This window comes from Podarcis muralis, chromosome 10 (genome assembly GCF_964188315.1).
Source record: "Podarcis muralis chromosome 10, rPodMur119.hap1.1, whole genome shotgun sequence".
Taxonomy (NCBI): domain Eukaryota; kingdom Metazoa; phylum Chordata; class Lepidosauria; order Squamata; family Lacertidae; genus Podarcis; species Podarcis muralis.
Window position 1 is genome coordinate 23,590,809 of NC_135664.1, and position 25,480 is coordinate 23,616,288.

The 25,480-nt window shown below is 40.6% G+C and overlaps 1 protein-coding gene across 2 annotated transcripts in view; it reads left to right on the top strand.

Annotated features, from left to right (window-relative positions):
• Positions 1 to 24,847, top strand: part of TFEC (transcription factor EC) — a 68,136-nt gene extending 43,289 nt beyond the window's left edge. The window contains exons 4-8 of one of the 2 annotated variants that reach the window (XM_028746793.2): positions 7,690 to 7,804; positions 10,568 to 10,618; positions 12,233 to 12,308; positions 17,485 to 17,632; positions 20,273 to 24,847. In XM_028746793.2, coding sequence (XP_028602626.2) covers positions 7,690 to 7,804; positions 10,568 to 10,618; positions 12,233 to 12,308; positions 17,485 to 17,632; positions 20,273 to 20,650 — 768 coding nt within the window. In that variant the 3' untranslated portion in view covers positions 20,651 to 24,847. Of the gene's footprint in view, positions 1 to 7,689; positions 7,805 to 10,561; positions 10,619 to 12,232; positions 12,309 to 17,484; positions 17,633 to 20,272 lie in introns of both variants that reach the window. The other variant, XM_028746792.2, reaches the window with a different exon arrangement.
• Positions 24,848 to 25,480: the final 633 nt, after the last annotated feature.

The window sequence follows — 25,480 nt, forward strand, 5'->3', positions numbered from 1 at the left end:
TATCATTGTGTGAGTAGCGGCAGCAGTGGCAAAAGACGAGTGTGCATTAACAGGACAAAAAGCAATGCATATTTTCTAGTTCATCTGCCAACTTCAAAGATTAAACCAATCCGTGTTGGCTACTTATACTGAATAAACCCAAAAAGCAAATGATAAGAAAATGAAACAAACATTGAACAAATTGTATTTTAGTTAATTTAGGAAATGAATGAGAACATGCTTCTAATTTCAGCTATCCACTTGACAGATGAAAATAGTGCAGCTCCTAAACTTTATTAACTCAGTGGTGGCTATGTTTAAAATGAATCAATATGGTTGATGTTTAAATTGAAGATTTTTAATACATTCTACTTTTGGGCAATTGTTACCTAACCAAGTCAGTCAAGGAGCATACTTTCTGTTCACTTAAATAATTGATTGAGCATTGGGCTCTGATAAGTCTTGTATTAAGAGGATCTGTGTTCGATTTTGACCATGGTGAACCATATTAACTGGAAGGAGAGAAGAGTGCTCTTAACATTGCATTGTTTGTTTATTTAACCAAAAACAATTTCCTAACCAAAGGAAGATTTGGGGGGGGGGTGTATTTAGGGCCCATTTAGAATCATAGGATCATAGAGTTGGGAGGGACCACAAGGTTCATCTAGTCCAACCCCCTGCAATGCAGGAATCTTTCACCCAACTTGGGGATCAAACCCACAACCTTGGGATGAAGAGTCTTATGCTCTACTAAGCGAGCTATCCAGGCTCACATCCTTTCAGAGAGGATATAGGGATGAGGCCACATGTATATTTCAGAAGAGGGAATTCCTTAGGCATCGAGTCACCACCAAATAGGCCCTGTCTCATGTTCCAACCAACCTAATCATGCTCACTGCTGCGTCTGTGAGCTGTGCCTCTGTGGCTAATCTCAAAACCTGGGCAGGTTGCTTTGGCTGGAGCATTACCAGGTTTTAAAAAGTCAAAGCCAGCACTTAACTAGGAAGTGCATAGGCAACCATGGTAACTGATACAATATTGGAGTAACACAGTCTGAGTGTCTTGCCCCCACAAGCATCCAGGCAGCAACTGAAGCTTCAGAATCACCCTTAAAGGCAGCCCCACACTGCAGTCTGGGTATAACCAGGGCATATCTGAGGCAAGATCTACCATCCCTAGATGTGTTAACCACTATCCTAGTGGAGATGCAGAAACTCATGGTCCCCCATTAGATGAGTTAGAATAAATACATAAGTAAACCAAATAGATAGATGCAGAAACTTGCACAACACCTCGAGCTTTGGATAAAAAGAAGATCATTGTTAACAACGTTCTTATCATAATCTCCAGCTACTTTGGCTTAATCGACATAATTAAAGTTTAGAGAAGCTCCATATTTCATTCAAATGAAATGTTAAGACACTATTATGTGATGATTGAGGTTTTGTAGTAATCTTTTCACAGAGCCTACCCTGGGTAAATGCATTTTGTTTCCCTTATTGGCGCTTCGGTTATACTTCAGTGCAGTTGTACCATCTAACAGGGACTAGTTAACCATTTGCTGCGTTAATCATTTAGTGCAGTTCTCATCACTGAGTGAAATGATTTACAATTCGGTTGCATGAAGACAGAGAGAGATGCATATTGGCCTATAGTGACTGAGACAGTGAAGAGCGCAAAATGCATTGAATTGAAAGGTACTGTTTCTCTAAATGTATTTGTTGGCATGTGCATGCTATATAAATATATTCTGGCCTTCAGCGGTTCAGAGTACTTGACTATCATGTTGTGAAGCATATTTTTGTTATCTGTCATGCTAGTTTGGGTTGGACGGAGGTTTTCTTGACTCAGTTTGTGCACTGATCTGCCTTTGGCGAATTAGAAGATGGTGACATTCTTGAGTTTATATTAGCTTTGATCCTTAAAGTAAGAGAGATGGGATTTTGATTGCATAATAAGAATCCTTGATCTGTTTGTCTTTTTCCTTATTTTAATCCGCCTTTTGAATGGCACGGGAAACTCATACTCTAGCAGTAGTTCAGGAATAATACCGCATCAAGAAAAGTAGCTACACTTTATGTCTAAGATCTGGAGCTCAGGTATGGCTGTTGTTGTTAATAATAGCAGATATTTTTACCAATCCTGCATCATGCGGTTGCAGCCGTTTAAAAATACAACATTAAAATTGGTTTTAAAAATCACAGTCAATGAAAATGGGCAAGCCTTCTGAAATATACATCTCAGGTGTCAAAGGCCAGGGTCAAGTGGTGCATCTTCATCGTACAACAAAAACGACAGGAGATATCAAACACACCTCTGTGGGGAGGAAATTTCCCAGCTTAGGGGCTACTGCAGAGAATGCACTCCCTGTGCCAATGCCCCATCTGACTTTCTGAGGGTGGTGAGACTACCATCAGGGTTGTAAAAGATTCCTGTCTGCACTACTACCAGTCAATGTTGACAATACTACGAGATGGACCAGTGGTCTGATGCATCCCATGTTCTGTGTTCTAAGTTCAAATATCTTTTTCAGTTGCTGCCCCTTTGCTTGCATATCATCTTTTTCACAGATGTCGGTCATTTCTGGTGCAAACCAGGAAGCTGGTTTTCCTTTTGTTTTTTTTTTGCATTTTAAAAACAGACAATATGTATGTGTTGCTTTTTTTAAAAAGGCCTAAAATAAATAGGATGTGGGCCTGCCGCAGTGACTGCCTGATTAGAACTGACACATAGAATTTTCTACAGCTGGGCTTGGTTTGAGGTGGTGATCACCAGAGCTCAGCTCCAGAACCCTTTCATATGCCGAAGGATGAGATCAGCTTTGGAATATGAGAAGTAAGAATGCAGAAGATGGTGCATCTGCAAGTTATGTGCTGATGCAAATTGACTCCCCACCAAGTAGTTGTATAAGAAGTAGGACCTGTCAGTTTTGGACCTCTCAGTTTCTCATGTTTCCAATCTTAACATCAGTTCTCCACATTCGGCAGCAATTTGCAGTTCAAAAATCCTCATGAAATCCCACCAGCATTTTAGTGTGAATTTCTCCCAACAAGCACATTTTTATATGCTGTTCGCATTTTTGTAAACAAATCTACCTAATACATTGCCTTTTGTGCCATTTTCATTTTTATGCTCACCTCACCCCCCCCTTTTTGGAAAACGGTTGGAGAACTGCATTGCAAAATTCAGATAAATGCAAATTTGAAAGGATAGCTGTGTTTCAGTTTGCACATTGTTTCAGAAGTGCAAATTTGATAGATTCTGCTTTAAATTGCTCCTCCATCCCTAATAAGAAGGCATGTGTTTTGAAAATTGAGAGAGATTCCTAGGTCTGGAAGACCTGGCCAGTCCCTATGGCAGATGTGAAAATAGTGATGGTTTGGAAGCTCCCTTCGAGTGCCACAAGGGAAAAAAAGAGATGCACTTTTACTATGCTAGGAAATTCCATGGGTAGAGGAAGAGATTAACTAAACTGAAACTTGACACACAGCGGCTTGACTAAGAGCTCATTATGTCTACTCATTCCTCTGCACTTACACAGCCAAAGAGTAAATGTAATTGAATCTGCCAGCTCCACTCTGCCTGGTGGTGTCTCAGAAAGGAGCCTGCATATAGGTGTGCACATAGAGTCCTCTTTCAGATGTTCTGTGACCACATGGACGTTAGGGCTGATGCATACAGTCCTGCTCCTCATTTTACATGCTCACTATGCATGTGGAAAGGGGATTAAAGATTTGAGCTGCTTAAATATTTTGGGTATATTCTTTATTTATTCACAACCCCCCCCCCCAATTTTATTAATATCTGTAATTTCCTATTCCCACCCCCCAATAAAACCTGGTAGAATTCGCTTGTATAAAGACTTGTAGGTGATGCTTATTCATCTCAGAGGACATTGAGGAAGCAATCTAAATAACTATGAAGATCATCTATTTTGTTAAGATCTTCAATTAAGGATCCTGTAGATACTTCAATTTCAAGCAAATAGCAAGCCAGTGTAGTCTACAATGTGCATGTCAATTTAATTGTCACCATTCAGTTAAAGAATGATCGGAAAGGCGACAGAACTAGAATATATATATATATATATATATATATATATATATATATATATATGAGAAAATTATGATGAGAAGAATACATTTTGTCTTACTACTCAGGAATAAAATAAAGGTGCTTAAGCTGGAAATGTGCTTAGCTTTCAAATCCTACATATTAAACACAGCTTGCTCTTGAATAAGAATTCTGAACATTCTTTAAAACCTATCTCTATGAAGACATAAAAAGATATGAGAATTTTCTGGAAGTGACAGGATAAAGACACACAAGGCTTCCAATTGGCACTTGCTGGTTACAGTTTAAGCAGTGGTAGTTGCTTCAGTTCGGCGATAGCTGAAGACTTTTATTCTACATCCCATTAGTAAGAATAGTTGGGAAGAACTGCCAGTTGCCCATATCTTTGTGTTTATATGGAGCAAGCAACTGACGGAAAAAGAGGGTAGAGTTACAGTACTGTGATACTGTTACATACAGGTGGCGTGCAACAGTTGTGTGACTCCTGTGTATCTCATGCAAGGTTATTATAATAATTAACATTTATACACCTCTTAATGCTAAAATAGGCTTCTCAGCAGATTACTGTTAGAATTTCTGCTCCGTGATTGCAGTCATGGGATTGTTGACAGTGTATGTTTTGACTCCACAGAGTGGGAAGTGACAGAGACAGGATGTTTGTGTTACTGTGTTCCGTGAAGTGGGACTATTGTCCTTTGTTCTTTCTCTCTGCTATCTGATGCTAGAGAGAGAGGGAGCTATGTTGCAGTGCTCCGTGTGTGTTTATATGCAAATAAAGTTGATTAGCCAAAATGCTGAGTTGCTGAGGTCTGTTATGCAAGCTGCAAAGACTCTGTGGATCCCTAAGTGTGCCGAAGTCTGTTGGCATCAGTTGGTGTGGTGTTCAGGCTGAAGAAAGCTTTTGAAGCTCCCGAACGATAGACCAGGAGGGAGAGAACATGCCAGTCGGGCATGTGTCTCTGCCAGGGTCCAACTCAAATGTAGGACAAGCTCCTGACATAAAAATCAATTACACGAGAATTAAAATATAAAGGTAAAGGTAAAGGTACCCCTGCCTGTACGGGCCAGTCTTGACAGACTCTGGGGTTGTGCGCCCATCTCACTTAAGAGGCCAGGGGCCAGCACTGTCCGCAGACACTTCCGGGTCACATGGCCAGCGTGACAAGCTGCATCTGGCGAGGCAGTGCAGCACACGGAAACGCCGTTTACCTTCCCGCTGGTAAGCGGTCCCTATTTATCTACTTGCACCCGGAGGTGCTTTCGAACTGCTAGGTTGGCAGGTGCTGGGACCGAACGACGGGAGCGCACCCCGCCGCGGGGATTCGAACCGCCGACCATGCGATCGGCAAGTCCTAGGCGCTGAGGTTTTACCCACAGCGCCACCCTCGTCCCTATATAATTAAAATATACATGTACATAATAATATATAATTAAAATATACATGTACATAATTGAAATGTGCATTAAAACAACACAACAATTAAAACAGGATAGTCAAGTTGAAAAGATGTGGGAGCAGGTGCCTCTTCAAGGGAACCGGTGGTATGCCAGTACAGATGAGACCTCTCATATTTCAGCAAAGAGTACTTTCTATACCACTAGTGCCACCAGTGAAAACGAAGTCTTCCACATCATAAGTCAATAATCATCAGGCCATGGCAAGTCTAACTGGGTTCCATTTGTACTTGATGCTCTTATCGGGTCACGGAGAAGCCCACCAGTACAGAAATAAAATAAACTTTGGAATATAAAGTGAAAATACTAAAAAAGATCTTGAAAGGAAAGAGAAATTGTCTGTTTGACTGGAGCCAGGATGAAGCATAAGAATAATTACACTGCTCAAATATGTTTGGGTTCTTAAAGACCACTTCAATAGATTTCCACTATTTCCTCTCCTGAAGGAAGTTGTTCTTGCTATGTTCTTCTCCCACCCCTGCTTTTTTCCTTTCCATTTGGGCCACGTCTGTGAGATCTGCCTCCTTGTTTCTGTGCTCATTAACACAAAATGGAGAAAAGTTATGGCCAAAGCACATCTTTGAAATAAGGTGCCGTGTTCCAGTTTTGATAGGAGAAGATATTAGCACCAAGAAAGTTCTTCACATCTTCAGTTACTGTTGGATATGTAGCCAAAGAAATGTCTGGTTCTAGATGTTTGGTTATCTAGGGTTATTGGCTTGTTTTTGTTCTTGGTCTTGCTTCTGTTACATATTTTGTGCTCACATTTTGTATTTTTATGAGGCTCCTCACGGGGTCTCTGCCATGGGAGCATATTCACCCAGTGCTTTTCCAGCTGCACTGGCTCCTGGTGGAGTGCTGGGTCTGAATTAAGGTGCTGGTTTTGACCTTTAAAGCCCTTCACGGCCTAGGACCCTTGTACCTTCGGGACAGCATCTCCCAGTATGCCCCACGGAGGACCTTAAGGTCCATAAATAGCAACACCCTAGAGGTCCCAGGCCCTAAGGAAGTCAGATTAGCCTCAACCAGAGCCAGGGCCTTTTCAACACTGGCTCCGGCCTGGTGGAACGCTCTGTCTCCTGAGACCAGGGCACTGCAGGATCTGATTTCTTTCCGCAGGGACTGTAAGATAGAGTTGTTCTGTCTGGCCTTCGGCTTGGAATCAATTTGATTCCCTCCCCCTCTTCTTTTTTCCTTTCTGCTCCTGTGATGGAACTCCTATTTGGGGACTTCCCTGGCTTTTTTCTGGCCCATGTAGGACCAGTCTGGAAAGTTAGCCTTGGTGAAGACTTGACGTTTTCATCCCCAAAAAAGTTTTTGATTTGAGTTTCCATTGAAATGAGGCTGTATTTTAATGTTTTAATGTTGTATTTTAATCTTGTTTTTAAGTTGTATTTCAATCAATTTGTTTTTATATCAGGTGTTAGCCGCCGTCTTGGCTGGGGAGGGCAGGGTATAAATAAAATTTATTATTATAAAGCAAATTCACTGTTTTTTGCATATTTCTCATTACACATAAGAAATTAATGAACAACAGTGCTAACATCTAGGCATATATGGCAGGTGCAGAATGATTTTTCTTATCTAGCACAGTACCATTTTAAAGCAGTTGTCCACAACATGGCCCCCAAACCTATTTTAAGGTGTTCTGTATCACAGTGCCTCTTCCTTTCCGCACAGTATCAACAAACCGAGAAATGAATTTTGAGTTCAGGAAGATAGTTACAAGTCCGCTCAGGTCTCAGGTAAGACCAGCAAGGTTATTTTCCCTTTCAACTTAACTCATATTCGAAGTGTAGTTGCAGTAATCCTGTTATTGGAAAATATGCTATGGCATTAATTCAAAATCGGACATCAGGGGCCATAACCAGGCATCATTCTGCATATGAAACGCACATCAGCCTCACTCAAGTTTCTGAATATGGAACAATGGCAGTCTTTGACCCTTAACATTTAATTTTGTTTTATACAAGATAAGGGCAAAGTCTGCCTTTAGATGCATATTTTCTACCTCCCGCTGCGATTAAGACATGAATACGCATCTGAAAAGGAATTTTGTTCTTAAGTGTCTGCATATGCCTTTCACCTTACAAATCATGAATTTATTCTGATTCACTCATCCCTAACTTTTCTGACTCTCTCCCTCCCCGCCCTCTCCCTATCCCTCTATTTCCCCCACAGCTTTCAAGTAGCATTTTGGATATATACAACAGTGACCAAGGAATGCCAGCTGCTAATATGGGCCTCACGAATGCATCCTGCCCATCTAATTTGCCTGTTAAAAGGGAAATCACAGGTAATATAACGCTGAGATGTTGGCACAGGCTTATCATTTTGAAAATAACAGTACCCGCCTTTCTCCCACCCAACGGAAGTCCATTCTGCATGATCCTAGCCAGTGCTTTTATTCAAGAGAAATAGGTGTCAGAACTCACCAGGAAGCTGTTATAGTAAGTCATCAAGTGACTCAGGGCAGCCCTGAACAGATGCCGGTTTGACAACAGCTGCGTTCACTGCCCGCGGAAGTGCTAAAACCTATGGCAAGCTGTCTCCCTAGCTAATTCGGGGGTTGCCCCTGGTTCTGGTGCAGTCAAATAAATGTGTCCCCACTCCCCTGTTATCTTAGATTCAGGTGTTTGGCTAGGGCAGCTCGGAAGAGATCTCACGGAAACTGAAATTGAAATACTTTATTGTCACTTGTACAACTTGTATACAGTGAGATTACACAAGCAACTCTCACTCAGCTCTCTTAGTCTTAATTCCCCTCATTTACTGACGCAGACCCACCAAACCCGAAAGTCAGTTGCCCTGTTGTTATCTTTTCATTCAGCAGCCTAACAGCCCACAGATAGAAGCTGTTCTTTACCCTGTGGTGCAACTAATCATGCTTCTATATCTTCTGCCCGAGGGCAGGAGATCAAGAAAGTGCCGGCCAGGGTGTGAATCATCCCTGAGAATTTTCCTCACTCTCCTGAGGCAATGTTCTTCCTCAATGTCATCCAACGGATTCACGGGACAGCCCATAATATCTTGTGCTGTATTCACCAGCCTCTGTAGGCACTTCCTATCAGTTGATGACAAACCAGCGTACCACACCGTGATGCAGTATGAAAGGATATTTTCTATTGTGGACTGGTAGAAGGAGATCATCAAATGCGCACATGTAGAGGCCTGGCAGGAAAGCTAAAAGCCCACTGCTGCTACACGGAAGACAGATTGAAGAAAAGGAAATACAAATTGTCTCTGTCCTGTAGCTTGACCAATCACAGCTAGGAGCCAGCTGAGTCATGTATCTAAAAAAAAGTGTAGACACTGGCCAGCTTCTGTTTTGACATGAAACGTTTGTTTTGGGCTTCTCAGAAGTGAGTAAAGGCAAGAAGTGGGTAGGGGGAGTGCTGGTCCACAATGGTGCCCACCTGAGAGGTGCCAGAACTGCGCTTTGGTGAACTCTGGCTGAAAGCTAGCTAAGACTCTTGGAGAAATGGCATTGGTCAGCCAGCAGCCACTGGGAGATGCCCTGCAGCAACTTTTGGCTCCTTCAATGTTCCCTCAGTTATGCACACATAGTTTGCCACCCACCTTTGGCTCTGCACTAGTTTTGACCATTTCCTCCACACTTTAGAGCGGGCTGTGTGTGAGAGAGTTGGGTGCCCTCCAGGTGTTATTTCCATCATCCCCCACCATTGGCCATACTGGCTGGGGCTGATGGAGGATGTCACATCTGGAAGACACTGCATTATCTCCCCTTGGTTTTGAATGACTGTCTAATAATCTATAGGGCGGGTACCACTACCGAGAAGGCCCTCTGCCTGGTTCAGGCAGCAATAGTCTAACACTGACTCTTCTCTTTATCCCCACTTTGGTCTCCATCATCAATTGAGGATACAATGTGATTGGCCCTTGCTCACTTGGTTTTTACTAAGTAGGAACCACGTGGGGGCAGCTGGATTGAATGTGATGGGGATGTGGTTTTAAACTCCCTGTCTACTCACACTAAGTTCCTGATTTGGATCTGCCCCTCCTGTGGCTGCTATCCAGCATACAAAAATCAAGCATAATCATTCGTACCTATAATCACACCTACGTTTGTCCTTTTATCTTCTGAGACAGAACTGCACCAGATGTCTTTTACTGCCTTCTGAGCCCTTTGAAATGCATGTTTTGAGGGATAAAGCAGGAGCAAAACAAGTTAATACTTTAATTTTGTTTTTCAAAACTGCCCTGAACTTTACATTTCCTCATTGATTTTGCAAGGCCTTGCTCAGGCCTTGTAAAGGTCTTGTCCGGCTTCCTCAGGACAGAATGTTCCCAAAGATGAGTTATTTCTTAGTTCTGTCTAGCTGGGTAAGCTTCAAAGCAGCGATCTTTCTGGATATAACGCTGCTAATAAACTTAATTACTGTAGGAAACATAGCAGATTCGGGCACATTTGGGCTTCTGATCGATGGTATAAATAAGTTACCGTCCATTAAAATTTGTTCCAAGTTGCCACAAATGACTCTCTTAAAGGTTCACAATACATCTATTCATGGAAAATCCGTATTAATGGATTAACAACTTTAAAAGTTACATTCATTTAATCCAAAGAATGCTAACAACTGTGTACAGTGTTATCAGTGCAATGCAAAAGGAACAAAGGGGGGGGGTTCCTCTCCCCCTTCCCCAATATGACTATTTAAGAAATCTGATTATTTCTTGCATGATGGGAAGGGAAACTCAAATTCACTCTGGGTGCTTACCCTCCCCATGGTAAAGTACAGAAAATTGCTAAATGCCATGATCTTCTTTTTCAGTTTCTAAAAATTAAAAATGCATGATGGCTATAAAAATAAATAAATCCCTGGCACACAGAGAACGGCAACACATGCTGTAAACAGCAACTGACAAACTGCAGGAAGTGGTACAATCATCTTCGGTAAATCAGAGAGTACATAAAATTGCTTGAAGGTTTTCGCCTGAAAAAGTTGTGCAATTAAAAGGTCCTGTTGTCACACAGAGCAATTTCTGGAACTGTGACCCAATGACTGTTTAAACAGCTTTTGCTTTCTGTCAGAAACAGATACTCGAGCAATGGCAAAGGAGAGGCAAAAAAAGGATAACCATAATCTCAGTGAGTATATTTACATGAACTGTTGTCCCTAGGTTGTACAGAGTGGGGAAGTATACCTGCTAATGCTGAAGGATCTACTTTATGTATACTTTTATAATGCTGAAGTTCCTTTATGTGTGAAGCAGACACAGTACAAAAATGCACATGCGTAAAGGGAGATCAGCCTCATTCCTGACACCCAGAACGTTGTCTTACATATATAATGTTTTGCCTGCACTGAAATAGCACGTTTACCTAGGGGAGAGACCATAGCCTTGCCTACTGAAGGGTGGCGGCGGCTATGCATTCCATGCAGAATGTCTAAAGTTCAATCACTTGCATTTCCAGCTGCAAGGTTCTCAACTGGCAGGACTGAGAGAGGCCTCTTGAGCCCAGGGATGTTGATGAAGTTGGCCCAAGCCAGGCTTGCAGATTAACTGGCTTTGATCTTGATCAAAGCCAGAAGGGAACACCATCTGCCATTCTTGGATTTGCTCTCCCGCCCTGGCTGTTTGTTAGAAAGCAAAAGAACCTTGCACTTAAAAGCAGAGCTATATGACTAATGCCCTATTATTATTATTGTTGTTGTTGTTCATTCATTTCTACCCCACTTTTATGCCCAAATGACACGTGTAATTTGACTCTCAGTTAGCAAAACCAGGACTGATGCAACTGCAGACTATAGCTGGTTAGGGCAGTGGTTCTTGAGTACAGTGGTACCTCGGGTTACATACACTTCAGATTACATACGCTTCAGGTTACAGACTCCACTAACCCAGAAATAGTGCTTCAGGTTAAGAACTTTGCTTCAGGATGAGAACAGAAATTGTGCTCCGGCGGCGCGACAGTAGCAGGAGGCCCCATTAGCTAAAGTGGTGCTTCAGGTTAAGAACAGTTTCAGGTTAAGTATGGACCTCCGGAATGAATTAAGTACTTAACCCAAGGTACCACTGTATAGATATAAGATATAGATGTGTGCTTGGCCATTGGTCACATTGCCTTTTCACCTTATGTGTCATTCTGTCCGGGTCAGAGAGTTACAGTACTTCAATCTCCTTTTCATTGATTTGGTTGAGTTCGTCATAACTCAACAGGAATGGTTCAGTTTCTGAGAACGGTGCCCCTCAACCTGAGGGATCCTTTGCGTTAATATATTGCGTTAATAAAATATATTGCGTTAATAAAAATAAAAATAATTTCCACAGTTGGGTTGGCCAGGAGGGGGAATCCTTTGGGGCTGTCTTGCCAGAGATGGATGCTTGGGAAACCAAGCCAAGGCCTCCCACTTTTTGAGGGCGTGGTCTAGGAAGAGGAGTCAAAATATTTAACTTGCTCTCCTAATTAGTAATTAGATCTAGGCTGAGAGCACTCAGATGTGGAGGCTGGGTGTATGGCTGACATTAGATGCCACAATTGTAGTCTGAGAGCAAGCAGTAACCTCTTGACTGAACCTCCTGGCTCCAGCGTGGTTGAACTAGCACCCTACCCCCCGTTATAACGGATTGAGTATTTTCAAATGTTACAAAGAGGGTGGCGTTGTGATGTTTCGAAACAAGCACAGCATTTCACTGCCTACTGATGAATTACATCCGTTCTGTTACATGCTGCTATTATTACAATCTCTTGTTTTCATAGTTGAAAGAAGAAGACGGTACAACATTAATTACCGGATCAAGGAGCTTGGTACACTTATCCCAAAGTCTAATGATCCGTGAGTTCGGCTGTCATTTCTGTCATTGTTTCTACTGCTTAAATATAATGAAAGGGGCTGAAGATGAAATAGATTTGCTAGATGTCAAGGTTAACTTGGACAGTTTGGTTTCACATCATTGTTCTCCTAGCAGACGTCTGCGGAATTGTTGATATTTGATTAATTCAGATCCACCTCCCCTTTCCCTACATAATTCTTCAGGTTCACATGCAATACTTATAGCATTCTAGGCAGAATCCCCATGATCAGATATGTATATACTATGATATATATATATAGTACCGGAACTCATCATGACTGCCTCCCTTGTTCTCTTATTATGGAAATGGTGTCCACCTGAGAGGTGTTGGAAGTGAGCTCTGGTTCAGAAAAAGCCCTGGCTCTATGATGTCTGGTATTGTCTTGACAAGTCAATGGAACAGAGAGCTTTTGCAAATATTTTTATTTATTTACTAAATTTCTATCTCACTTTTCCTTCCAACGCAATTAAAAATAAAAGAACAACTTTTTTGAAAAACAATTCAAAACCTGTTCCTCCAAAAACAAGTAAAACAGTCACCTATTCTCACAACTGATAAGTGCAAAGTTTCCAGGAATATTATTTTTCAGCCGTCAATTGACTGAGCGAACAGGAATGTTTTTAAATCCCTCCTGAAAGTTAATAATGAGGATCGTATCAGGGAAGGCACTCCACAACTGGAGAATTGCCACTGAGAAGGTATTGTGACTGTCCAATGGCAACTGGGCAAGCATGTAACTGTGGTACCACAAAGATGGCGCACGTACTTATAGGGTCCACAGTGGCTCATAAGAATCTCTGCATAATTGTTGGGTTTTAATAGCTTATATGGGATGGCCTACACGTAGGAATTATGAGCAAAGAATTGTTATAACTGAGATGTTAATACACAAATAAGAATGTACGAACAGTGCTGACAGGTCTGTCCAAAGGCCCATTCAGTTCAGCATCCTGTTCTTGCACATGCCTACAGGATGCTACCAGGGGCTATTGGCAGCTTACAAGCAAGACCTGATAAGTGTACTAAAGTGTCAGCAATTTTTTTTCTTTAAAGAAAAGCAGCTTCTAAAGATGACTTTGAGAGAAGAAATGTTGGGGGTGGGGAAGGGGTTCTACTTAACCTTTTATATGCTGGCCACTTTCCCCACACTAAATCAGTTCTCCACTCCAGCTAGATTTGCTGTTTGGCTGAAGTGAAATTAATAATAATAATAATAATAATAATAATAATAATAATAATTCATTTATACCCCACCCATCTGGCTGGGTTTCCCCAGCCACTCTGGGTGGCTTACAACAGAATATTAAAAACACAATAAAAGATCAAACATTAAAAACTTCCCTAAACAGAGTTTAAGTCAGATAGTTGTTTATTTCCTTGACATCTGATGGGAGGGCGTTGCACTTCTGAGAAAGCCGTCTGCCTGGTTCCCTGTAACCTCACTTCTTGCAGTGAGGGAACTGCCAGAAGGCCCTCGGAGCTGGACCTCAGTGTCCAGGCTGAAAGATGGAGGGGGAGACGCTCCTTCAGGTATACTGGGCTGAGGCCGTTTAGGGCTTTAAAGGACAGCACCAACACTTTGAATTGTGCTTGGAAACGTACTGGGAGCCAATGTAGGTCTTTCAAGATTGGTGTTATGTGGTCTCAGCGGCCGTTCCCAGTCACCAGTCTAGCTGCCGTATTCTGTATTAGTTGTAGTTTCCGGGTCACTTTTAAAGGCAGCCCCACATAGAGCGCATTGCGGTGAAAAACCTGCGCTGCTCCTCTCTGCTTTGAAATAACAAAAAAGCTTTATGGTTTCATGGGTTTCACACACCTCCCCCCAAAAAGCTGAGAAATCTTCTTAAAATTATTGTGGTAAATAGGATTACAAAAGGACCTGTTTTTAACTTGGAGGGGGGGGACTTTATTGGATGGTTGCCCCATTTCTTTTATTTGAATTTGAACATGTTGGCAGAAAGAGTTTAAGTTAAAATGATGAAAATAACTGGACAAGGAGAAACAGGAAGAGTAGGAATAAACAGACATCAGACACATGGAAGAACTGGGGGCGTGGGTGGCGCTGTAGTCTAAACCACTGAGCCTCTTGGGCTTACCGATCAGAAGGTCAGCAATTCGAATCCCTGTGATGGGGTGAGCTCCCGTTGCTCTGTCCCAGCTCCTGCCAACCTAGCAGTTCAAAAGCACGCCAGTGCAAGTAGATAAATAGGTACCGCTGTGTCAGGAAGGTAAACGGCATTCCCGTGCGCTCTGGCTTCCGTCACAGTGTTCCGTTGCGCCAGAAGCGGTTTAGTCATGCTGGCCACATGACCTGAAAAGCTGTCTGTGGACAAACGGCGGCTCCCTCGGCCTGAAAGTGAAATGAGCGCTGCAACCCCATAGGTGCCTTTGGCTGGACCTAACCATCCAGGGGTCCTTTACCCTTTTACCTTTACCCAGTGATCTGTATTGGGATGGGTGATGGTTTAGTAATTCATAAATGATTTGGAGTGAGCCATCAGGTGCGTGCTTTGGTGATGACACCAAATTATTCAGAGTGGTAAAAACAAAAGGGGAATATAAAGAGTTCCAAAAGGATCTCTCCAAACTGGATGAATCAGCAATAAATGGCAACTGCAGTTCATTTTAAGTTAAGTGTAAAGTGAGCTGTGTGTCATCCTTCCGCCACCCCTTAACCTTGCATGGTGATGGCTTCTGAACCGGTGGTGATTGACAAGGAAGGAGATCTTGGGGTCATGTGGATAATCCAATGAAAGCATTGGCCCAGTTTGTGGCAGCTATGATAAAGAAGCATTCTACGTTTGGGAAAATTTAGAAAAGGATTGATTTTTCAAAAATGCCAATATCATAACACCTTTAAAAAGTCCATAGTGCAATCACACCTAGAATACTGAGTGCAGTTCTGGTTGTCATATCAGAAAAAGGACATCGTAGAACTGTAAAAAGTGTCCAATAGTACAACCAAAATTCTCTGGGGCTTTTTAGTTCAGAAAAAAAGGGAAACCCTGATTGAAGCCCACCTCCCTATTGGAAATGCCTTCCTGTGCACTTCACAACTGGTACCGAGTGAGCTGTAAACCTCTGCTTCCTACAAGAGGGGGTTTGGCAAAAGACTGCTGTAAATAGCATGATTTTAAAAGCCTAAAGCGGCATTAGAATTAACTGCTCAGTTTATTATTTACTGCCTATGCTTTCATCTTTGGAGTTCTAATGCCACTCCACTAAGCCTAAATGGTATGCGGTATTATGATTGTGATGCAATCATGTAGCTGCTTATTTATACAAACATTATGCCTTTCATTTTCTCGCGCATACAGCTCCACATGATATTGGGGTGGAATATCTCTTTGACACATTTCCCCCTTCCAAGAGCTAAGAAATATTTGATTAAATTAAGGATTTTTATAACAATACAAAGCTATGTGAGACTAACATAAGTATACGGTTGATGTGACAAGCTGCATTGAATGAACTCACCAGCGATAAACTTAGTGCAGTCATAGCCCCCCCCCCGCCCATATATACATATGTATATATTTACAGTGCACCGCGCTGTCCTTGTTTGCAGCAGCAACTCAGCCAGAGGGAAGACAGGCAAGTAAGGCAACCCCACTGCGCTGTTAACTACCGCTGTTCATATAAATCCCGGAAAAGATTCCCTGAATAGTAATGCAACATAGTGCACAACATAGCGTATAAATTACAATGGGTGATAGCCAACTAAGTCATATGCAGAGTAAACCCACTATTAATAGAATAGTTAAGAAGCCCTTATACAGTATAGTAAAAATTAATTCCAGAATGAAAATAAGTGTCAAAAGAAAGTAATAAAGTGACTTTTTTGTGTCTGGAAGAACTAAATGCAACATCATTTACAGACCTATGTAAATTAAGCACCTTTATCTTAGTGGTTTTATTCTATGTATGACTTAGTTGGATATCACCTGCTTGGCATCTCTTTGTTGCAATCCAGACCTAACTAAACTTGATGTTGGCTCTGTTTGGATCACTGAGATTGGGAGAGGAGGGGATGAACTGATAAAAATATGAAACTTCCAGAAAGACAGAAATTCCAGGTCGCTAGGGTATAGATCACAGCTTAAGCCAGGACCAGTATACCCAGTTTGGCTTCACTGGCCCTCATTTGAAAATCTCTATACTTGTTGATTAAACCCAGATGTTTTGAGGGAATGACCACACTGTTTATTTGCATTGTTTTGCCAGACCTCCTTGTAAGAAGCAGCAGCTCATTACTCAGAACCAATTATATTGGCACCTTGGTCCTAAAGATCTGTACAGTTGTGAAAGTGTATAAGCTGGCAGAAACTAACATAGATTCTGTGACACCCTATGAGACTTGATCTGGGCAAGGTGACCTCTCAACTCTACCAAGTGTTTGTCTTTCCTTATGTCACCACTTCAGATATACACCTTGATGCATGCAACTCTGTGTGATTGTAATTGTACAACTACAGTTGTTGGCACCTCCTCTTAAACTGCTTCAGAACGGCTTCAGCATGAATGTGCAATGCAATACGAGGCAATAGGCATACATACGGTATATTGAGAAGTTTGTTTTAGTTTGCATTAATCACACAGGTTTTGTAATATGACATAATAGTTTCTAAACTATGGTTTCTGTGTATCATCAGCAGTAGGGATCAAAATTGAGCCTTTTTTATTATTATTCCAATAAGCATAAAGGCATCCTCATTAGAAAGTCAGGAAAAAAAGAGAAGTATATTTGAAATGATCTTTAAAAAATTAGGCTTAAACTCTCAGTAATGTATGTTTCCTAGTTCATTAATGTAGAAATACTGCACATAGATTTTAATCTTGGAGTTAATAATAAAAGCAATTTTCACTAAAAATATAAAAACTGTAATGGTAGAATCATGATATTGCATTTAGCTCTTCCACACACAAAAAGTCACTTTATTACTTTCTTTTGACACTTATTTTCATTCTGGGATTAATTTTACTATATAAGGGCTTCTTAACTATTCTATTAAAATTTCCATTCAGAAGCAATAATATCTAAGAGTGAATAATGGTCATGTAAATCATTATTTCATATTAATGTAAAAGATTTTGTACGTTCTTATGAATTTTGCTGACATGCACAATTGTGAAAAGGTTATCTCCACTTTCTGCAGTGATATGCGCTGGAACAAAGGAACTATTTTAAAAGCATCGGTGGAGTATATCAAGTGGTTACAAAAAGAACAACAAAGAGGCAGAGAATTAGAGCATAGACAGAAGAAATTAGAACAGGCCAATAGGAGGCTTTTGCTTCGAATTCAGGTTTGTATCAGGATGGACCCGTTCGGGGTCGAGTTTCCTCTCTCCCCCCCCTCCCCGCCCCTGCTTCTCCATCATCAAATTGTGTCTTGCAGTATCTTCCCAATCATCCATAGTACTTTAACAGAACAATGCTGAAAAATCTTACTGATTGCAGTATTTAATTTGTGCAGCAGTACTTGTAGGGCTAGCTGCACAACAGTGTATATTGCGGTGGTTTAGAGGGGAATACTGTAAGGACATTATGCCCTTTGTGTATATTGGACCTAGGTAAAATCCACAGTATTGAAGGTGGGGAGGGGGGGAAACCACTCCTTATTTCATTTGTTTGTTGAAAATAGTATTTGAACACTCAAGACTCCAGGATATCGCATAGCACTTTGAAAAATGCCCGTGACATTGTGTTACCTTGGGGTATGTTGTGCCACGTTAAATTAAGGCACACATCATCTTTCCGCGGCTTTCTGTAGCAGAGCGCACATGATTTATAACATATTTAATTGGGTAAGGTATCTGGTGTGCTTCTAGATAGCATTCCTGAATTTTGGTAGATAATTAGCAAGTAGAAACGCTGGCAGGATTTTCTCATCACTTCTAAGTACTTAATGCAGGGCACAATCCATTGAAAATTAAGCTGCTGATTTCAGTGGGGGAGATTAAGCATATGCTTAAATCTCCCATTAAAATCAAGGCAACTCCAAAGGGCTTAGGTTTGGCTGGATCATGCATCCAACCGTTGATCCAGTCACAATTAGTCATTCTTAGGAGCCATTGATTTAAATGAGAAATTAAAGGTTACAATCTTGTACTCACACCTTGGAGTAAGCCCACGGAACTCTATGGGACTTACCTCTGAGTAGACATATTAGTAAGCCCTGCTGAGTTTAACAGGTCATAGTAGATGGTTAAATATCTATGATTACATTGTAATTTTCTCACTGAAATAATGGAATTAAAAAATGCTTAACTTTGGGTGGATTGAGACGAAATGTAAATAGATGTCCATTGTGCGTATCCATGGTACTCCTTTCAACAACATGGTTCGCTGAAAAAAAAATTTAAACACTGAAGTCTCCAATATACTCTTTTATGCTTTGAAAATGCCGATGATATTGCCAGTTTTCAAACATATCAATAAAGTGACTTGTCATAATGAGAATGAGTCTTAGGATTCTGCACCCACTGTTTCCCTCTTCTTCTCTGCCACAACTGTGAGGAGGAGATCAGAACATTTTACTTCCATTTCCAATTAATTATATGTTAGCTTTATGTCTGAATTGTAGTTAAACTAAATATGGTTTATTGAAATGCATTAACTAATAAGCCATGGTTTGTAGTAGGTTAATTTCTGTAAGCTACAGTTAACACTAACCACAGTTTGTTGAAATTTGAACATAACACTAAACAGTGGTTAGCAAAACCCCCCGAGGTTTTCCAGTATCCTCCTCCTAGTTCTCCCAGGCTCATTACCATCATGACAAACCATAGTTAATCATAATGTCCACATGCCCCTATCATGCTAACCATAGTTCAGTATAACATTTACGAGCCTGAACAGCCTTGTGTGTTCCCCTGTCCTCAAAAAAGGGCGGAAGAAGGATTTTGTCAGTGTGTAGTTTCACTTCCACAGTATCCTGGATTGCCATTATGCAAGAAGCAGAGTTTGTGATTTAAAGCAAACTCTGGCTCATTAAACAAGCCAGCTTCACAACCTACTGTGTTCTAGTGCAGTTTTGCCCTACCTGGTACCTGCCACCTGTTGTAGGACTCAAGCTTCTATCAGCCCCAGCAAACATGTCCAGTGGTCAAGGATGATGGTGGGTTTAGTTCAAAACACCTGTAGGGCATCAGGTTGTGGAAGCCTGTTTTAGTATGACGTGTGAACATCACTGTTATGCTACTAAAAAACAACATGCTGTACAATGTTTGTCAGTAGTATGAATATTGCACATTTTAAACATACTGTCAAAATAGATTTCAGAATTATTTCAGATGTAGCTTTCAATTCCCTCATCATCACATCTCAGACTACAGCAGAGATGGGAACCTCTGTGACATTCCAAATATTGTTGGAGTACACTTCTAATTATCCCTGACCATTGGCCATGTTGACTGGGACTGATGGGAGTTTGAGTCCAACAACATCTGGTAGGCCACAGTTTCCCCATTCTGGTTCACGGAAACAAAATCAACTCACCTTTTACAGTGATGTTCTAAATATTATTATTTTTTTAAAAAATAAAATTTTATTAGATTTTCCACCGTGATAACACAAACCACAAAGCAAGATGATACACAAAAACAGAAAAGGAAAAAGGAAAAAGAAGAAAGAGGGGGGAACAATAAACAGATAGACAATAATAACAAACTTAATTCTTCACAAATCCAACCTTTTAAACATCTTGGTTGACTTCCTCAAATCCCTCCCTTCTGAGTTTCCTTGTAATTAAAAGTAACAGCTTTCCAATATCATTATTCATCTAAAACAATTTCCAGTTATAGTCCATCTTATTCACTTTTCTTAACATTCTGAATCCCATTTATTTAATTATAACTTAATTTAATCCTAGGCCTATTTGTTTCTTTCAAGTAATTTCTAATTTTTTATTTTGATGTTCTAAATATTATTGTCTTCAACCACAGGAACTAGAAATACAAGCACGAGCTCATGGCCTGCCAATCATGCCTAAAATCAGCACAGTGGACTTAGCATCCCATGTCATGAAACAGCAGGTCTATCAAGAAGAGAATTCAGTAGACTATTCTCAACATCTTGCTGTGGTCCATGAGCAACACTCTGACCTTGGTGATGCCTCTGCAGCCTTTTCGGATCCACTCTCGCACTTTACAGATTTGTCTTTCAGTGCCGCTTTGAAAGAGCAGAGGTTGGATGACATATTACTGGACGATACAATATCACCATTTGGGACAGATCCACTCTTATCCTCTGTGTCTCCTGCTGTGTCCAAAGGTAGCAGCAGAAGAAGTAGCTTCAGTTCAGATGATGGAGATGATGTATAGCACGGAAAGGACTGCATAGTTTGGGTGCTGCTGTTTTGTTTTGTTTTGTTTTGACTTCGTTGGTGCTAAGAAAATTATGAAACGTATTTATGTTGTTGCTCAGCTCAACTGGAAAAAGAAAGGAGTCAGCTGTTGTTGAGAGAACCTCCCTGGGAATATATAGTTTAGGTTTGTGCATACAACACAGATGAGCAATAGAGTGAAATGCAGTGCTATTTTTATAGAAAAAGAGGTTCCGGAAGTCACCTCCCTTGTTCTCTTAGTATGGCACCTGAGACATGCCAGAACCCACCTGAGAGGTGCGAGAATTGAGTTCCTGTGAGTTCCCCCTGAAACAAAGCTCTGGTGAAAAGCATATCTTTGTTTGGAAGTGATCACAGTAACACGGATATTTCACAGCTGACACTTTGCAATGGATAAGATCTAGACTTAGTCATGCCACTGAAATTTGTAGGAATCCATTAAGTTAAGACTAACTTCAGTTTTATTGATTTCAATGGATCTGCTCTCAGTGTGACCCAGTCTGGATCCAATCCACTGATTCATATTTATTTACTAATAATGCTGCAGATGTGTTTCCTTGCAATTATACACCAATATTGTACCCAGTGCTTTTTTCTAGACAAACAGGTGCCGGTATTCACCAGGAAGTTGTTACAGTAAGTGCCACACTTTTTAACAACAACAAAAAGAGGTGCCTGTACTGCAAACCCTTGAATACCCCCTTGGAAAAAAGCACTGGTTGTATCCCAAAAAAACAGTGAACTACTGTCGGGGCTGTGTTGGGCCCAAGGGCAGCCATACATGACTCAAGATTTGGAGATGGGTATACCAATTTGGGAGCCTGAAGTAAGAGATGGTGAAGCCACAATCTGAAGTACAGCAAGCAGATGGTACTGTTCTGTTGACCAATCAAAGGCAAAAAGCTAGGCTGCTACTGTTTATAACAGAATCTGTTATTCCCAAAGGAGCTGAGAATGGCCGCTTACCCGGTTCAAGGGTGGACGGTGGTTGGATCCTGTCGCAAAGACTCTGTGACTGACCAGAGCACCGCCACCTTCCTGTTAGCTCTATTCCTGGCTGCCATGGAGCAACATGGGTCCCTGTCAGACCTGGTTTGAATTTCAGCCAATCCATGGTGGCCTGGGGGTGGGCATTCAGGAGCCGACCTTGGAGCGGTAGTTTTCAGTCCGGTCTGCTCCTGGACCATATAAACTGGCCAGCACTGCTCTCCCAAAGGAGCTGAGAATACTCTTGGTCTACAGTAGCTAACCAAGCTAGGCCTGAAACTGAGAGGCACCTGGTTTAAGCACTGGAGTCTCTATCACTGCTAAGGGAAATACATCCTAGGGCTGTGCTAAATAACCGATATCACCCACCTTTCCCAAAGTGAATGAGACACATTAGATAATGTGTTTATCAGGGCTGAATTGAGACGGTTGCCAATTTCGCAGGCTGGGGAGATGGACTTTTCAACTGTTTTGGGAGATGAAGATGAGAGCCAGTGTGGTGTAGTGGTTAAGAGCGGTGGACTCGTAATCTGGTGAACCGGGTTTGCTTCCCTGCTCCTCCACATGCAGCTGTTGGGTGACCTGAGGCTAGTCACACTTCTCTGAAGTCTCTCAGCCTCACTTTCACTCGCAGCCCCAATTCCTCATAAAACAATTCTTTGTGAAAAGGTAACATTGTTCCAGGAGCATTGTGAGAGTAAATTGGCCACTAGCATCCTGGGAGGACCCGCTGCCATGAAGCTGAAAGTAGTGGCAAGAAAAGAAAAGAAAAATCCCCATTTCACCTCCTTTTTATGCCCCTAAATCTTTCCCATCCCCACAATTTGAGGAAAAGCTCCGTATGGGCTCAGTCCTAATGTTTGGTGATTTATAAACGACATATAGATACTGGTTCTAAAACTCTGGAGAATGGGAATATTATCCAACTGGAGAGTTAGTTAATACAAGTTAGATAATACATATTAAAGACTTTCTATCTCTCTATCTGGGATGTTGTTTGTCCCTTAATGCAGCAGGAATGTTGAAGAATTTATTTACTTTTTTAAAAAATGAAATGGCAATGCTTAAAACATTGTTTTGCAGTTTATGGAAATCTGTTACCTGAAAAATTCAAGTATTTTCACATTATTGATCAGAGAAAGGAATCGATAAAGTTATGTCAGTCAAATAGACTAGAAAAGATGCATAATTCCTGCAATTATGATGTTACATATCATACACAATTAAGGCTGCAGTTCTATGAACAGTTACCTGGGGGAAATCTTACTGAATTCATTGTCCTGTTTCTGAGTAGACATGAATAGGGTTGAACTGTGAACAATGCAAAAAGCAGCGAGCTTAGTGCACAACTTTATACTCTTTGGAGTCAGTAATCATTAGAGTATAATATTATTTTCAACCATAATAATTGCAGCTAAGTAATATTTAAGAAGTGTAGCTTGTTTACTTTGCTGTACTATGGTATGTCTTGTTCCTCTTGCCAACGTTTTATGCTAAAACTACAGTACAGACGGATGTGAGGTTTAACTTTCTGGTGATATTTTATCAGTCTAGATTTACTATCCAAAAGGTGACCTTGGAATCGCAGCAGATTATTAGGGTAACTATATGTGTTAAGGTGGTAATACACTTGTAATGGTACATATAGATTAATGAAATAATAGAGGTTTAGCAGTAAGAGGGCATGGGTTACTCACATCATTTTCATATCTAGAGGGATCATGGAGAATAGTGTGGGTTGTTGAACTGAATAAATAGAATAATTCTATATCAAATACTAATAATCAGGAAATAAGCTGGCACTCATCCGCCCCCAACTTTGCACTTAGAAAAGTTAAGTGATGTTTCAGAAGTGGAAAGTGAGAGAGTATTTCAGATTGGCCTTTCATAGAAATCACATTATTTTAAAGACATTGGTGGACAAGTCCTTAATGGAGATAAAGAAATTAAATATGAATGTTCTACATGGTTTTCTCATTCAGCTTCTATGGGCGTGCTTGGTCGTTCCTTTGAACTCTGGATTTTAGGAGATACTGAATCTCCTTACTTCTCTGAAAAAGACATTGCAGTACCCATGCATAAGTGTTTCAAATGTTCGTTTTGAATTTTATTTATTTATTTTTTAAAAAGCAATTCCATTATATAACACGAGCAGACAAATCTCCCAACTGTCGGATTATATGGCTGCCATTTGAATGGACAGCAACCCAGCGCAGGTTGAAATCTCTAGTATGCTTGGTCACACTCAGGTTTTGCACCAATCTCAAAAATAATTGCTGTGCAAATTGTGTTAAGTATCTGCATAGTGCCTTTGGCTACAGGCCTTTGTTATTTTACTGACACTCAGCACCTGGCAAGATCAAACCCTGGGAGATCTCATATAGAGCTCTTTATAGAAAGGAGATGGAACTTCCTGTCTTAGTTCATACAACATTCCCCGGAATGGGAAAGGAAAGCAGACCAGATTAATATTTGAGTGTATGCTACAAGTGTAGTTTATGAGAAATATGTCCGAGAGGCTTCCAATACAGCTTTAATCAAGTCTTAGTAATAGGTATGTACTGTTCATATGGTGGAAGCCTTAGGAACTGAAATATTCATTGGAGCAGAAGGGCTGGTTAGCTCCCCACCCCACAAGCTAATAACAGACATTCGAGAATTATCTTGTTCTTCCAGAATACATGGACCAGTAAACTCATCGTTATGCAAAATGAGGAACTGAAATATTGCTATCTTGTCTAATTTGTGAAATGGACACAGGTCCTCATTGAACAACAACAACAAAAATCCTGAACCCTAGAGTGTTTTATGGCCGACATTGTAGATATCAAATGCTAAAAGTGAAACCATTTTTTTAAGAGCTAGAAATGCTGTTGCTTTATACTATAAAGGGCTGAGAATAATTCAGCCACTTAATCTTAATAAGAACATTGTTATTATAATACATTTGACTGTAATAGGGTTGTATATAAAAACGGAGAATGTAAAATTATTGTAATTTAAAATTATGTTAAGTCTTTTAGATCAGTTAAGACATTTACATTGCTATTATGAGACTGTAGAGTCATTTTTATAGTAATTGCTATTTTCTCCTGTTAATACAAATCTCTTGTTTTCTAAGTATGCGAAAGAAGGTGCTTTATTTCCTACCTTTATGCAATCTTTATTAAAACTACTTTTAATATGGGCTGGTATTTATATTTATTATAGGTATACAATTCTCAAGCAAAAGTAAAATAGGTCTTTGTAAAGCCCACATGAAGTTGTTTTGTTCAGACTGACAATAAGCACCACATCCAGCGAGACAATATAATAACACCAGCTAAGCACATCTGAGAGGGTACCCAGCAGAGACAAAGTCGAACAGCAGCTAAACACTGCATCCATTATAAGACATCATGATCCAGTAGCTTCCCATTATACATTTAATACGATCTCCTCCTTTCTGTTTATTCCTGCTGCTAAGGCTTTGATTTATGGGAAACATTTTTAAAATGTTGCGAAATTGCTAGCAGGCAAGATGATATCAGTTAATTCACAAAGAAGTGCTGGAAACCCTTTTTAATATACTAGATGTTCCCCAGACAATCTAGGATAAACAATATGGTACTTTAGGATGTAAAACATTTCAGAAAGCCGATAATTAGACAACATTTTGGCACTTGGAAGATACCCATGTTTAATGAACTTTAGTAAGGATTTGCTTGTTAACGTTTAAAACTCCCTGTACGAAGAGTACTTCCATTCTTGGAATGCATATGCTAGTTTATGTGTATCATAGAATGGCACACTGTGATTAAATATGAATACAATTTAGCAA